The sequence below is a fragment of the Pseudophryne corroboree genome, chromosome 5 (genome assembly GCF_028390025.1).
Source record: "Pseudophryne corroboree isolate aPseCor3 chromosome 5, aPseCor3.hap2, whole genome shotgun sequence".
NCBI classification, from domain to species: Eukaryota; Metazoa; Chordata; class Amphibia; order Anura; family Myobatrachidae; genus Pseudophryne; species Pseudophryne corroboree.
Genome location: NC_086448.1, coordinates 76,135,543 through 76,152,049, shown reverse-complemented (window position 1 = coordinate 76,152,049; position 16,507 = coordinate 76,135,543). Strand labels below are relative to the sequence as shown.

Sequence of the window (16,507 nt, the reverse complement as noted above, 5' to 3'; positions counted from 1 at the left end):
CACAATAGGTTGATTCATATAGAATGAAGAAACCACTTTAGGCAAAAATTGCGGACGTGTCCTCAATTCAGCTCGATCCACATGAAAAATCAAGTAGGGGCTCTTGTGTGACAAAGCCGCCAATTCAGACACTCGCCTTGCTGATGCCAAGGCCAACAGCATGACCACCTTCCAGGTAAGAAATTTCAACTCAACCTTGTTAAGCGGTTCAAACCAGTGTGATTTTAGGAACTGCAACACCACGTTCAGGTCCCATGGTGCCACTGGAGGCACAAAAGGGGGCTGGATATGCAGCACTCCCTTTACAAACGTCTGGACTTCTGGAAGAGAAGCCAATTCCTTCTGAAAGAAAATCGAGAGGGACGAAATCTGTACCTTAACAGAGCCTAATTTCAGGCCCATATCCACTCTCCTGTCTGTAGGAAGTGGAGAAAAAGACCCAGATGAAAATCTTCCGTAGGTGCATTCTTGGTCTCACACCAAGACACATACTTTCGCCAGATACGGTGATAATGCTTAACCGTCACCTCCTTCCTAGCCTTTATTAAAGTAGGGATGACCTCTTCCGGAATCCCCTTTTTCGCTAGGATTCGGCGTTCAACCACCATGCCGTCAAACGTAACCGCGGTAAGTCTTGAAATACACAGGGCCCCTGTTGCAACAGGTCTTCCCTCAGAGGAAGAGGCCAGGGATCTCCTGTGAGCATCTCTTGTAGATCTGAGTACCAGGCCCTTCGTGGCCAGTCTGGGACAACGAGTATTGTCTGTAAGTTTCTTTGCCTTATGATCCTCAACACTTTTGTGATGAAAGGAAGAGGAGGAAACACGTAGACCGATTTGAACAGCCACGGTGTTATCAGAGCATCTACTGCCACTGCCTGAGGGTCCCGAGACCTGGCACAATACCTCCGAAGCTTTTTGTTGAGGCGTGACGCCATCATGTCTATTTGAGGAGTTCCCCAAAGACGTGTTATGTCTGCAAAGACTTCTTGATGAAGACCCCACTCTCCTGGATGGAGATCGTGTCTGCTGAGGAAGTCTGCTTCCCAGTTGTCCACTCCCGGAATGAAGACAGCCGACAGAGCGCTTACATGATTTTCCGCCCAGCGCAGAATCATTGTGGCTTCCGCCATCGCGACTCTGCTTCTTGTCCCGCCTTGGCGGTTCACATGAGCCACTGCTGTGACATTGTCTGATTGAATCAGTACCGGTAGGTTTCGAAGAAGACTCTCCGCTTGTCGAAGGCCGTTGTAAATGGCCCTGAGTTCCAACACATTGATGTGTAGACAGGACTCCTGGTCTGACCAAAGACCCTGAAATTTTTTTCCCTGTGTGACCGCTCCCCATCCTCGGAGGCTCGCGTCCGTGGTAACCAGGATCCAATCCTGAATTCCAAACCTGCGACCCTCCAGCAGGTGAGCACTTTGCAACCACCACAGGAGAGACACTCTGGCCCTGGGGACAGAGTTATTTTCCGATGTAAGTGCAGATGGGACCCGGACCACTTGTCCAGAAGGTCCCATTGAAAAGTCCTTGCATGGAACCTTCCAAAGGGAATGGCCTCGTAGGCCGCCACCATTTTTCCCAGAACTCGAGTGCATTGGTGAACTGACACCCTTTTCGGTTTTAGCAGGTCTCTGACCATGTTCTGGATGTCCTGGGCTCTCTCTATTGGGAGGAAGACCTTCATTTGTGCCGTATCCAGTATCATAACTAGGAACGGTAGTCGAGTTGTCGGAATCAACTGTGACTTCGGTAGATTTAGAATCCAACCGTGTTGCTGGAGCACTCTCAGAGAGAGCGCCACACTGCTCAGCAATTTCTCCCTTGATCTCGCTTTTATCAGGAGATCGTCCAAGTATGGGATAATTGTGACTCCATGCTTGCGCAGGACCACCATCATTTCCGCCATTATCTTGGTGAAAATCCTCGGGGCCGTGGAAAATCCAAATGGCAACGTCTGAAATTGGTAATGACAATCCTGTACAGCGAATCTCAGGTATTCCTGATGGGGGGCATATATGGGGACATGAAGGTACGCATCCTTTATGTCCAGAGACACCATAAACTCCCCCTCCTCCATGTTGGCTATTATCGCTCTGAGTGATTCCATTTTGAATTTGAATCTTTTTATGTACAGGTTTACGGACTTCAGATTCAAAATAGGTCTGACCGAACCGTCCGGTTTCGGGACCACAAATAGGGTTGAGTAGTAACCTCTTCCCTGCTGGTGCAGGGGAACCTTGATTATCACTTGCTGTATACACAGTGTTTGAATTGCAGCTAACACTATATACCTTTCCGATGTGGAAGCTGGTAGGGCCGATTTGAAAAATCGGCGCGGGGGCACCTCCTCGAATTCCAATTTGTAACCCTGGGAAATTATTTCCAACACCCAGGGATTCAGGTCTGAACTGACCCAGGCCTGACTGAAAAGTCGAAGACGTGCCCCCACCGGTGCGGACTCCCTCAGGGGAGCCCCAGCGTCATGCTGTGGGTTTTGGAGCAGCCGGGGAGGACTTTTGTTCCTGGGCACCTGCCGAAGCAGGTGCTCTTTTGCCTCTGCCCTTACCTCTGGCGAGGAAAGAGGATCCCCGACCTCTTCTGGACTTGTGCGACTGAAAGGACTGCATCTGATAGGGTGTTACTTTCTTTTGCTGTTGGGGAATATATGGTAAAAAATTTGATTTACCTGCTGTAGCTGTGGAAACCAGGTCCGTCAGCCCATCCCCAAACAATACATCACCCTTATAGGGTAGTACTTCCATATGTTTTTTGGAATCCGCATCACCCGTCCATTGGCGAGTCCATAAGGATCTTCTCGCTGAGATAGACATGGCATTGGCCCTAGAAGCTAGCAATCCAATGTCCCTTTCAGCATCCCTCCTAAATAAGACTGCGTCTTTTATATGGGCTAGAGTTTTGAATATAGTATCCTTATCCATATTATCAAATTGATCTGTCAGCTCATCTGTCCAAGCTGCAATTGCGCTACACACCCATGCCGACGCAATTGTCGGTCTTAGCACAGCACCCGTATGAGAATAAATACACTTTAAGGTAGTTTCTTGCATGCGATCTGCAGGGTCCTTAAGGGCCGCTGTGTCAGGAGACGGTAGCGCCACTTTCTTGGACAAGCGCATCAGGGCCTTGTCCACAGTGGGGGATGATTCCCAAATCTCCCTGTCCTGCTTAGGGAAGGGGTATGCCATATAAATTCTTTTGGGGATCTGCGGTCTCTTTTCCGGAGTCTTCCAAGCTTTTCCAAAGAAATCATTTAATTCATGAGATGCGGGAAAATTAATAATCTGTTTCTTTCCCTTAAACATGTGTACCCTTGTGTCGGGGACAGAGGGTTCATCCTCAATATGCAACACATCCCTTATTGCCACAATCATACACTGAATAGTTTTAGTCACCCTAGGGTGCAATTTTACTTCGTCGTAGTCGACACTGGAATCAGAATCCGTGTCGGTAGTAGTGTCTTGTGTTAAGGGACGCTTTTGAGACCCCGACAGGCCCTGTGAGTCGGTCCAATCCGAGGATTGACCCCCTGATGTCCCCCCTAAATCAGCCTTATCAAGCCTTTTATGTAAAGATGCCACACTTGCATTCAACATATGCCACATGTCCATCCAATCCGGAGTCGGCACAACCGACGGGGAAACACCACTCATTTGCTCCACCTCCTCCTTGGAGAAGCCTTCCGCCTCAGACATGTCGACACACACATACCGACACCCCCCACACACAGGGATTAACCTATAAGGGGACAAAACCCCAACCAGGCCCTTAGGAGAGACAGAGAGAGAGAGAATGCCAGCACACACCAGCGCTTAAAAACACTGGAAAAAATATGACCAGATAGCGCTTTTTTATATATAATACACCAATTCCCACTCACTGCATCGCTAATGTGCCCCCCTCCTCTTTCTTCCAGCCTGTGAAGTTCAGCAGGGGAGAGACCAGGGAGCCAGCGTTCATGCATGCAGCTTCTGTGGAGAAAATGGCGCTGGTTAGTGCTGAGGATCAAGCCCCGCCCACCCGACGGCTTCGGTCCCAGTGATTTTTCTATTAAAATGGCGGGGGATCTTAGATTTACTGCCTCCGCAGCCTAATCTATCTGAATTTGCCCAAAAGTGAGGAATATTGCTGCCCAGGGCGCCCCCCCATACGCCCTGCACCCTTCAGTGCTGCTCTGTGTGTGTGACTAGGAGCAATGGCGCGCAGCCTTACCTCATGAATATCTGATGTCTTCTGCCGCCTAAGATGTCTTCTGCCTTCTCATACTCACCCGGCTTCTATCTCCGGCATCTGTGAGGAGGACGGCGGCGCGGCTCCGGGATGAACCCCAGGTGAGACCTGTGTTCCGACTCCCTCTGGAGCTAATGGTGTCCAGTAGCCTTAGAAGCAGTGCCCAACTTGACAAGCCAGCTCTGCTTCTCTCTCCTCGGTCCCACGATGCAGGGAGCCTGTTGCCAACAGGACTCCCTGAAAATAAAAAACCTAACAAAATTCTTTTTCCACAGAAAACTCTGGAGAGCTCTCTGCAGTGCACCCATTCTCCTCTGGGCACAAGATCTAACTGAGGTCTGGAGGAGGGGCATAGAGGGAGGAGCCAGTGCACACCCATAGTAAAAGTTATTTTTAGGTGCCCTATCTGCTGCGGAGCCCGTCTATACCCCATGGTCCTTACGGAGTCCTCAGCATCCTCTAGGACGTAAGAGGAAAAAAAATTCTCTTGTACTGAAATTTTTGCATGCCCAATGACATTACACCCGGTGGCAGATTTACGGGTCAGGCTGCCCATAGGCACAACATTATTGGTCACCCACCTACCATCAGATCTCAGTCAGCAGCCCATGAGAGCCTGATTCAAGAGCTGCTAGTACTCTGGCACACGAGGGGTGGGGCCATGAAGCACAGATGCAGAGCTCTGATAGGCTCTGTATAAGCCTAGCAGTCTCTGGCTCCACCCCTTTCAGGAAGCCTCCACTCCGGTACCTGGCAGCCAGGGCCAGATTGAGCCCCCCGGGGGGCCCAGGGCACCCAAGACAGGAGGGCACCAAAGTCAGGAGGGCCCCCTGCCACCTTCCCCCCACTAGCACCCCTTCCCCGGCTGCACGCGCTGCTCACCTCCCCCGGTCACAGGCAACGGGAGCCGTGCTGCAGCAGAGAGAGAAGAAACCAGGCTGCCGGGGCAGGAGGGACCCACACTGCCGGGGAGTAGTGCAGCTGTGCATGCGGCTTCCTCCCCTCCACTCAGGCAGCACGGTCGGGGAGAGATGCTGCTGGCGGCAAAGGCTGGAGATTGCTTGACTGAGTCCCCGACTGTGCTGCCCAAGAGGAGGGGGGAGGAAGCCGCATGCACAGCCACACTCCTCCCCCAGCAGCGTGGATCCCTCCTGCCACGGCAACCCAACCTTAAGAATTTTGACAAAGCGGTGCAGAGCTCCGGCCGGGGGGCCTTTAAGACAGGGGGGCCCGGGGTACTGACACCCTGTACACCCCCCTTAATCCGACTCTGCTGGCAGCAAGTGCCCTCTACCTCTCTAACCCACCCCAGCAGCTACTGATTCTGGGCTGGCTGTCACCATTGCTGGACAGCATTAAAGAGAAAGATCAAATGAGGGGGGATTGGGTGACTGCCATGCCAGCACCAGCAGGTGCCACCCTGATGCATATGTCTCACGTGCCTAGTAGAAAATGCGCCATTGATTACACCCCTACCACTAGGACGAGAGCCAAGCTGTTGCGTGGTAAGGGGGGTATTACTTGGAGATGGCCAAGATGGCTGACTGGAAATAGAGGGCAAAAAGCTGGATACATACTGATGCTACAAAAAAACGTTGGTGACACTGCTTACATACTTTAAATAAGCAACAAAGGGGGTAATTCAGATCTGATCGCAGCAGCAAATTTGTTAGCAGATGGGCAAAACCATGTGGACTGCAGGTGGGGCAGATGTAACATGTGCAGAGAGAGTTAGATTTGGGTGGGTTATTTTGTTTCTGTGCAGGGTAAATACTGGCTGCTTTATTTTTACACTGCAATTTAGATATCAGTTTGAACACACCCCACCCAAATCTAACTCTCTCTGCACATGTTATATCTGCCTCCCCTGCAGTGCACATGGTTTTGCCCAACTGCTAACAAATTTGCTGCTGCGATCAGATCTGAATTAGGCCCAAAATACAGATGTGTCCTCATACAACTAGCACTAATACCTTGTTGAGCTGAACGCTTTTGCAGAAGCCAGGTAAAATGGTGCACCAATATAATTATACATTACTCCACTAACATTCACACAAGCATAGCGGGAAATAAAAACAGCATTACAGTGCTTTTAGCGCCCACGTATTAAGAAATAAGATTAACTCAGATGACTGACACCCACCTGCTGACTATATCCAATACAATAATGAAATCATCGTATTTGAAGCTGGACATATCCGTTCCAAGAAGGTAGGTTTTAACTTTGAGTTGTACATCCTAGAAAACAGCATGCAAATCACTTGTTAATTCAATGTAACACGGCAGACAGTATATAGCTGGTCTCCTGCCTGGCATGCAAAATATGTTTGTGTTCCGTTTTCTAAAGAAAAGAACATGTATTTGACAGACTGTCTCTTTCTGTTGTACATTCGGACGTCAATGTCAGACAACGCTACACAGGGAAACCACAGTCTGCAGGAGATTATTTTTCTTACAGGCATTCACTGAAGCATGGTAAAAGTTGAAAGTATGACAGAAAAATAAAGCAAGACAAAGAGATATCCGAATACAACAAGGAACTTCGCTAAACATGGCGTGCGAGCCAGCCTTAAAAGTCCTTCATCAACTGTTTGGCAAGTGGAAACACAGGAAATCAGAGGCTATAAATTCATACAAGAATGCAGACAATGGTATATATTCAACAATGAAGGTAATTGCAACTGTCAAGTATGTTCTAAGGACCTCATTCAGGTTGGATCGCAAATCGCAACCCAAACGCAACAATTATGACGACGTTGCGGGCACATGTGCAGGGCCCGTCCCCCGCAGGATTTGCCAACGCCTCCGCCTAACTGACAGGCAGAGGTGTTCGCTGCGTGGCAACGCTCTGTTTCCAAGGCGGGGATGGAGCGTTGTGGGGGCGGTGGCTTCCGAACGGGTGGGTGGCAGAGACGTTATCGGGGCGGCTGCGTGATGTCACACGCAGCCGCACCAATCAAAAATATGGCTGCGGGCATTTCTGTGACCGCGCACTAATTGCGGCGCAATCACAATTCGTGCGGGTTGCAGATGGAGAGGGGCAGTGGTTAGAATGCTAGGAGGCCTTGCCCTACGATGGGCGGCCCATCAGCATGCGAGGAAAAGGATTGCTTAATTCTGCTAAAAAGAAATTACAATCCTTACTGAATAGGTTCCATAATCTCTTCTTGTAAAATATAGAGACTTTAAAGCAGCAATCCCATGAAGTTATTGATTTAAATAAATGACTGGGACAAGCTATAAGAAGGGTCTTAAAATTTACCATTTTTACTTGCTTTGTTTATTCAGGCTGATATTAAAAAGTTTTAATTTTACATGTTATTATGGTAACCACAGACGTGGCATATGGCGTAGTGACCTGAGAAGCTTTGGAAGATCCCAGTGAGCTGTCTGCACCGTAACACCCTATCGCCTCACGAGACGCTGATGGTCCGTGTTGGTAACACTAAGACATGACATGTTTAGTTAGCAGAGAGGCATTGGAACACTCCTCTGTGCTCTACCTGGATTCACTGGGGGGAGATCATGTCAAACAAATCTTATTGACTTTTTTGATTGTGTGACTAAAGTGATGGATAAAGGTGGAGCCATGGATATAGCTTATCTAGACTTTAGTAAGGCTTTTGACACCGTTCCACATCGCAGACTGCTAAATAAACTTGAAAGTTTGGGATTGGATATTAGGATTATTGAATGGATAAGATCTTGGTTGAAGGATAGAAAACAGAGAGTTGTGGTAAATGGAGTGCATTCACAGGAGGGAAATGTTACCAGTGGAGTACCCCAGGGATCTGTACTTGGACCAGTGCTTTTTAATATCTTTATTGGTGACATTGCAAATGGCATTAAAGGGAAAGCATGCCTTTTTGCTGATGACACAAAGGTATGCAACAGGGTAGACACACCAGGTGGGGTAAAACAAATGATTGAGGATCTAGGTAGACTAGAGGAATGGTCAAGAGTCTGGCAATTACAGTTTAATGCCAAAAAATGCAAAATCATGCACTTGGGTCTCAAAAATCCTAACGCTAAATATAGTATTAATGGCACTATACTGGAAACTACTGAGGAGGAAAGGGATCTAGGAGTCACTATTTCAGATAACTTAAAGGCAGGTAAGCAATGTAACAAGGCAATGAGGAAGGCTAGTCAGATGCTTGGCTGCACTGGGAGAGGAATCAGCAGCAGAAAAAAAGAAGTAATAATGCCACTGTATAGGTCATTGGTACGGCCTCATCTAGAATACTGTATTCAGTTCTGGAGGCCATATCTTCAAAAGGATATTAATACATTAGAAACTGTACAAAGGAGGGCAACTAAAATGGTGCATGGCCTACATCACAAAACATACCCAGAAAGACTAAGAAATCTCAATATGTATAGTTTGGAGCAGAGAAGGGAAAGGGGGGACATGATAGAAACTTTCAAATATATCAAGGGTTTTAACAAAGTCCAGGAGGGAAACATTCTCCAAATGAAGAGAAGCAATAGGACACGAGGACATGCACTGAGGCTGGAGGGGGGGAGGTTGAGGGGAAATTTGCGGAAAAATTATTTCACAGAAAGGGTAGTGGACAAGTGGAATAACCTCCCATCAGAGGTGGTAGAGGCTAAGACAGTAGAGCAATTTAAACATGCATGGGATAGACATAAGGATATCCTTACAAAGAAATAAGGATCAAATAAGGTTAGAGATAAAAATAATGTAAAAGAAAAAAAAAAAAGGGGCAGACTAGATGGGCCAAGTGGTTCTTATCTGCCGACAAATTCTATGTTTCTATGTTACCCATAACACCCTCCCTGTTCATTGGCACCCCAATCATTACTTCACACATTGAGCGTCTGTGTTTGGCAGCCATAACAGTTTTCCCTCAAGGTAGATTGTGAATGGAAATTTGTAGAAGATGTGTATGAAGACTGCTAAGGAAACTCAGATGCCCCAAAATAATTAAATAAAAATCTATGTGGAACAAAAGTTTCATTTGTTTTACTTATACAAGGCAAAGGCCAATGACATGCTGGTTTTGACACCTGGGCCAAAAGTAATAGCCTGCAGGAAGTGCTGATGCTTTGCCGTTTTAATTGCGAGAGTCGGGATGGTTTCACCTTTAAAAGAGACATTACAGCTTTACATCTCACAGCTAAATCCCCAAAATATTGTCAGAGGATTAAATATGGTTCCTTGTCTCAAATAAGGAATCAAAACTTGTACACCCATCAACTGCACACAGTGAACAGGAAGACATTTTAGGACGGAGGTTTTATTCATGAGATTGCAGCCTATCAATGCTATAGGACTCGAAGTGAAGGCAACTATTTGGTGATTCCATTCTCTAGTGTGCAATCTATTAATCAGACTGGTAATTAGTGTCATTATTTGTATTGTATATGTCATATATGTCATTAATTAGTGTCACTAAAACAAAACACAACGAGAACACAATGAGACCTTAGTCTATTATGTCGTCACCGGTTGCTCATGAATCGATAGGATGAAGTCTAATGAATTTTTGCCAGACGCACAAAATGGCTGTCTCCACAGTATACGGCCGATACGTACACAGAAATGAAGAGATTGGTATTAATATATTTTGCAAACCTAACTGTGTGATTCATGTCTCTCGAAATTGCGTAACAGCTATACTGTTCTAGATTAACATTATTCTCACCCAAGTGTCGCCTAAGAAAAGACCTGTTAAAACCTGCTCACTGTGAACACTTCAATAAGATGGCTCTGACAGATGCGCGGCAGGAGGCGAGGAACTGACAAACATCATTACCACCATTATCTGCTATTTATTTTACATGTAAAGGTTCATCTTGACACAGAGTAAAGCAATGTTTTTCACAACCTAACTTCCACAGATTCCCTCGCTACAGGACAGTCTTTTGATCCACGTGTCAGAAACAATCACAGGGGTAAATTTACTAAGGTGGGAGATTTTTTAGAACTGGTGATGTTGCCCATAGCAACCAATCAGATTATATCTATTATCTGCTAGAAGCAAGCTAGATAAATGGTAAGTAGAATCTGATTGGTTGCCATGGGCAACATCACCAGTTCTAAAAATCTCCCACCTTAGTAAATTTACCCCACAGTGATATAATTACAGGATATCTCCCACTGTCCAAAAAGGGTCACCAAGTGCACGACAATTTGTGCAGAGCCACTGTCTGTACAGCTGCTGAACCTACAGCTGTGATAAACGCTCCGATACAACAGAGCAATCACCGGATCGGTGTACACCCGTACACACTGAACAATATCTAGCTCAGGGCCCGATTCCGATTTGGAATTAAAGCCAAAAAAAAAAAAAAAAAGTACTTTTGTATGTGGAACAAACCAGGCTTCAAGGCAAGGGGAGCAAATTCATTTATATTTTTCTGCACAGGGTAAATACTGTCGGATTTTGCATGCAGCCCACAAATGTCAGACAGCTTTATTGTTACACTACAATTTAGAATTTTGGTTTGTACACTCCTCACCCAAATCTAACTCTCTCTGCACACGTTACATCTGCCTCACCTGCAGTGCAGCATGGTTTTACCAAGGCGTACAGTTGCTTGCTGGGTTTTTTGTGTGTGCTGTTCTTCCAAATCAGTATCAGTCCCTCAGCGTGTAAATTCTTCAGATCTCCTTAACAGGACCAAGAGTTCGGGAATGAGAGAGGGACTGATTCAGTTGTGGCTGGAGGTGCGCCTTGCGCATGCACAGGACGCTTCCTGCGCGTGGGCGAATGGGTCCTGCGACACAGGATGCAGGGCCAATGACTGACAGTCTGATGCCATTTGGGGGCAGCTATAGGCTCCGTGTGTGAAAAAGGAGGCGTGTCGCTGTTATTTAGAGGGAGGGAATAGGCCAGGGGTCTCCGTCATTGCACAGAGATGTCCTGGCCTCTACGACGGGCGGCGTGCGTGCCCCAAAGATCAGATACTGTGTCCTTGGATGTAGCTTGGCATGGCATCGCCTGCTGCATTACCATATTAGTGCTGTCACTGCTGCTTCCATGTGAGTATCAGCTATAGTTACGCCAGACATTAATTTCCCTTTCCATAGCCGCAAAACATGGATTCTGCACATGACAATTATGATGCTTTTTTTTTGGGGGGGGGGGGGGGAGGGGGGAGGGGAGGATGCGTAAACATCCCATAACAGATCAACACCAACCATTATAGAATTACATCCCGCATTAAATCAGGGGATCCAAGTGTTTATTGATGCCAGGGTGGGCGAGTTCTTGGCATTAGGACTCCCACCCCCATCTCTTAATGATTTCTGTAGTAGTGTCTTATTGTGATGTGTTGATCAGAAATTAACTACTAAGCAAACACATTTAGGCATATTCAATTAGCCGATGGGTTTACCCCGCGGCTAATTGACAGCTGAAATCCCAGCAGCGCGGGGAAAGGCTTTTAATAGCCTTTTTCCGGCGCCTAAAATCAGGATTGCAGCACGGAAACCCACTGCTATGTTCAGTTCTCCATCGGGGATTCACGCATGGGGTAATGCCCGCTAACTGAATAGGTCCAGCCGCGGGGTTAACCATGCAGCTAATTGAATACGCCCGATTGAGCGGAGTCTCCTCTTTTAAACGAGGGTGTCCACAAGTACATAGATGCCAACATGAGGTCCCACACTGACTGCTAGACAAATGAACTAAGGATATTTAGGAAAGCCCTTCTCCCGTCCCCATTTCAACCCCTGAAGTGGTGAGGACAAGTCACACAAATTCTTAGTTGTGAATGAGACCTTTTAAGGCCATTATTTCAGTTTTTATAGTTTTTCTAGCATAATACTGATCCTGGTCTTAAAACCTATAAAAACCAGAACAATGTTCAGACAAATTGTCTCCTGAAGATGTATTACTAGAATTATATTTGTTTACATTGTTGCATAAATCGAATTAAAATACTAGGTACTCTAATGCTGGCCATACACTCGGTCAATATCGTGTACGAATACACGATATCGACCTATCATTCGACCCATTGCATGCACATTGGGGGTTATTCTGACCGGATCACACGCTGTCTATCGCAGCGGTGCGATCGGGTCAGAACTGCGCATGAGCCGGCGCCGCAGTGCGCCGGCTCATGCCAGACGGCCAAAGGCCGTCGGGCCGCTACGATTGACACGCAGAGGTGGTCGCTGGGCAGGGGGGGGGGGCAGAACGGCGGCATTTGGCCAACCGCAGGCGTGGCCGGACCAAACGGGGGGTGGGCCGCAGCGGCTGCGTGATGTCACATGCAGCTGCTGCGGGCCGGGGAGCGATGAGTAGCTCTCGGCCAGCACGCTAAAGCTGCGCTGGTCGGGAGCTACTCTTGAAGTGCAAAGGCATCGCCACTGTGCGATGCCTTTGCACTTCTGCGGCGGTGGGGGCGACACTGACATGCGGGGTGGGATAGCCCTGTGCTGGGCGTCCCCCCGCATGTCAGTGTGAATCATCGTAGCTGTGCTAAATTTAGCACAGCTACGGTCATCTCGGAATGACCCCCATTGTGCATGTTAAAGGGTGTGAATACGACCCGCGGGTCGTACATCGCATCAGCTGATCATATGTGCTGCACATATGATCAGCCGATCCCGGCCCCCTGCCAATTGCGGAGGTAGGATAGATTGTACGGTACAAAAGTACCGTACAATCTATCGCATGCCCGGCGGCTGACAGGGGGGTATCATTAGTACGACCTAATGTATGGCCAGCATAAGTCCAAATTAAGATTGTTAAGCTTTAATTTTTCCAGTATAACACATAAAAGAAAACATAAATCAGCTTTTGTGGTGTTCAGTACAGTATGTGTTAATGTATTATATTTAAAACTACCAACGCTACTGTTTATTTTTTCTTGTAAAAGTAATTATAGCACTGTAAAAAACATAACACTATTATTACTACACAATGAATATAAAATCCGTACTTGGCCCCAGTTACCGTAGAGACTCAAATGTTTAAACTACTTGTAAATGAATGCTATAGTCTTTATTCATAAAAAGTCTTAAACTAATCTGAGAGCTTATTTAAATAAGATCCTTTCTGTGTAAAAGCTGGACTTGCGGGCAAAACAATAGTACTGTGTTTACATTTAAAATGTAGTTAATTATTAAATACTATGGGATAGAGAGTAAATATTTACTGAAAAGTTCTGTATTTCTCATTAAAATAAGTTTTCAAATCAACACTGTGTTCCACGAAAGAACAATGGCCCTCATTCCGAGTTGTTCGCTCGCAAGCTGCTTTTAGCAGCATTGCACACGCTAAGCCACCACCTACTGGGAGAGAATCTTAGCTTAGCAAAATTGCGAACGAAAGATTCTCTAAATTGCGAATAGAAATTTCTTAGCAGTTTCTGAGTAGCTCGACACTTACTCGGCATCTGCGATCAGTTCAGTCAGTTTCGTTCCTGGTTTGACGTCACAAACACACCCAGCGTTCGGCCAGTCACTCCCCCGTTTCTCCAGCCACTCCAGCGTTTTTCCCAGAAACGGCAGCGTTTTTCCGCACACTCCCATAAAACGGCCAGTTTCCGCCCAGAAACACCCACTTCCTGTCAATCACACTACGATCACCAGAACGAAGAAAAAATCTCATAATGTCGTGAGTAAAATACCAAACTTAATAGCAAATTTACTTGGCACAGTCGCACTGCGGACATTGCGCATGCGCATTAGCGACTAATCGCTCCGTTGCGAAAAAAAAAATAACGAGCGATCAACTCGGAATGACCACCAATATGTAATGTCACTCCAAGGAGGTTGTATATATTACTTTCATTTTAATTTAACATCTTTGTTTTATTAACAAATACAGAAGTGGATTCTACTGTATAACGAATAAGGGTTAGATAGTGGGGAGAAAAGTTGAATGCATAATTCTTTGTCTATGGTGTTGTCTAAATCAATGTTTCCTGTTCAGAGCATAAAAACTGAATTTTGCAAACTATGGGGGTTATTCAGGTTTGTTAGCAAACCAAAGAAATAGGATTTTAATAACCTACCGGTAAATCCTTTTCTTGTAGTCCGTAGAGGATGCTGGGGTCCATTTTAGTACCATGGGATATAGACGGTTCTGCAGGAGCCTTCGGAACTTTAAGACTTTTTAACAGTGTGAACTGGCTCCTCCCTATATGCCCCTCCTCCAGACCTCAGTATAGGAACTGTGCCCGAGGAGACGTACATATTCGAGAGAGGATTTACTAAAAAACTTGTGGCGAGATTCACACCAGCTCACACCATATACAAGAAACATGTCGGCTAACATGGCCTTTAACATAACTCATGCCAGCCAGCATGTATAAAGTAACAGCAACAGCTGTCAACATCTAAACATAAGTTAATTAGCAGGAAAAATGAAGCACTGGGCGGGCGCCCAGCATCCTCTACGGACTGCGAGAAAAGGATTTACCGGTATGTTATTAACATCCTATTTTCTCTAACGTTCCAGAGGATGCTGGGGTTCATTTGAGTACCATGGGGATATACCAAAGCTCCCAGTACGGGCGGGAAAGTGCTAATGCTCTTGCAGAACTGACTGACCAAATATTAGGTCGTCAGCAGCTAAGGAGTCAAACTTATAAAACTTAGCAAACGTGTTTGCACCTGACCAAGTAGCTGCTCGGCAGAATTGCAATGCCGAGACACCCCGGGCAGCCGCCCGGGACAAACCCACTTTCCTTGTAGAGTGGGCTTTTACCGAAATCGGTAACGGCAATCCTGCCGTGGATTGAGCGTGCTGAATGGTACCTCTGATCCAGCGCGCAATAGTCTGCTTAGAAGCAGGACCCCCAATCTTGTTGGGGCCATAGAGGACAAACAAAGATTCTGTTTTCCTTATCCTAGCCGTTCTTGTGACATAAGTCCTCAACGCTCTGACGACATCCAAGGACTTTGGGATGGCTGAGGTGTCAGAAGCCACTGGCACCACCACTGGATGGTTGATATGAAAAGAAGAGACAACCTTTGGAAGAAAGTACTGACGTTTTCTCAGTTCAGCCCTATCTTCATGAAATATTAAGTAAGGACTCTTGTGTGACAGAGCTCCTAACTCAGACACTCGTCTGCCTGAGGCCAAGGCCAACAGCATGTTCACTTTCCAAGTGAGAAACTTCAACTCCACCTCTTGTGGAGGCTCAAACTAGTCTGATTTAAGGAACTGCAACACCACATTAATATCCCATGGCGCCGCAGGAGGCACAAAGGGAGGTTGGATGCGCAGAACCCCTTTCACGAAGGTCTGGACCTCAGGAAGAGAAGCAAATTGTTTCTGAAAGAAAACTGACAAGGCCGAAATCTGAACCTTGATAGATCCTAATCTCAGTCCAGCATCCACACCCGCCTGTAGAAATAGGAGAAGTCATCCTAATTGAAACTCCACCGCAGGAGACTTCTTGGATTCACACCAAGATACATATTTTCTCCAAATACGATGGTAATGTTTGGACGTTACCCCTTTCCTGGCCAGAATAAGTGTGGGAATGACTTCATTGGGAATACCCTTACGGGCTAGGATCTGGCGCTCAACAGCCATGCCGTCAAACGTAGCCGCTGTAAGTCCTGATAAACTAACGGCCCCTGCTGAAGCAGGTCCTTGCGAAGAGGAAGAGGTCGAGGATCTTCCAGTAATAACTCTTGAAGATCTGTAAACCAAGCTCTCCTTGGCCAATCTGGAGCAATGAGAATTGCTCTAACCCTTGTTCTTCTGATGATCTTGAGAACTTTTGGTATTAGTGGAAGTGGAGGGAACAGATACACCGACTGAAACACCCACTGGGTCACCAGTGCATCTATCGCTATTGCTTGTGGGTCTCTGGACCTGGAATAATATTTCTGAAGCTTCTTGTTGAGGCATGATGCCATCATAGCCACTTGAGGAACGCCCCAACGACTTGCAACCTCCGCAGAGACTTCTGGGTGGAGGCCCCATTCTCCTGGATGGAGATCGTGTCTGCTGAGGAAGTCTGCTTCCCTGTTGTCCACTCCCGGAATGAAAATTGCTGACAGAGCTTTTGCATGTCTTTCTGCCAAGAGAAGTATCTTTGTCACCTCTGCCATTGCCGCTCTGCTTTTTGTTCCACCTTGACGGTTTATGTAAGCTACTGCCGTTACATTGTCTGACTGGATCTGTATGGGACGACCTTGAAGAAGGTGTGCCGCCTGATGCAGACTGTTGTACACAGCTCTCAATTCCAGAATGTTTATGGGAAGTTGAGTTTCTTGACTTGACCACCTTCCTTGGAAGCTTTCGCCTTGAGTGACT

At 46.7% G+C, this 16,507-nt stretch overlaps 1 protein-coding gene across 2 annotated transcripts in view; it reads right to left on the bottom strand.

Moving 5' to 3' along the window:
* Positions 1–16,507, bottom strand: part of VPS50 (VPS50 subunit of EARP/GARPII complex) — a 548,228-nt gene that overhangs the window by 124,014 nt on the left and 407,707 nt on the right. For both annotated transcript variants that reach the window (XM_063921392.1, XM_063921391.1), the window contains exon 15: positions 6,397–6,491. In XM_063921392.1, the coding sequence (XP_063777462.1) occupies positions 6,397–6,491 (95 nt within the window). The remainder of the gene's footprint in view (positions 1–6,396; positions 6,492–16,507) is intronic.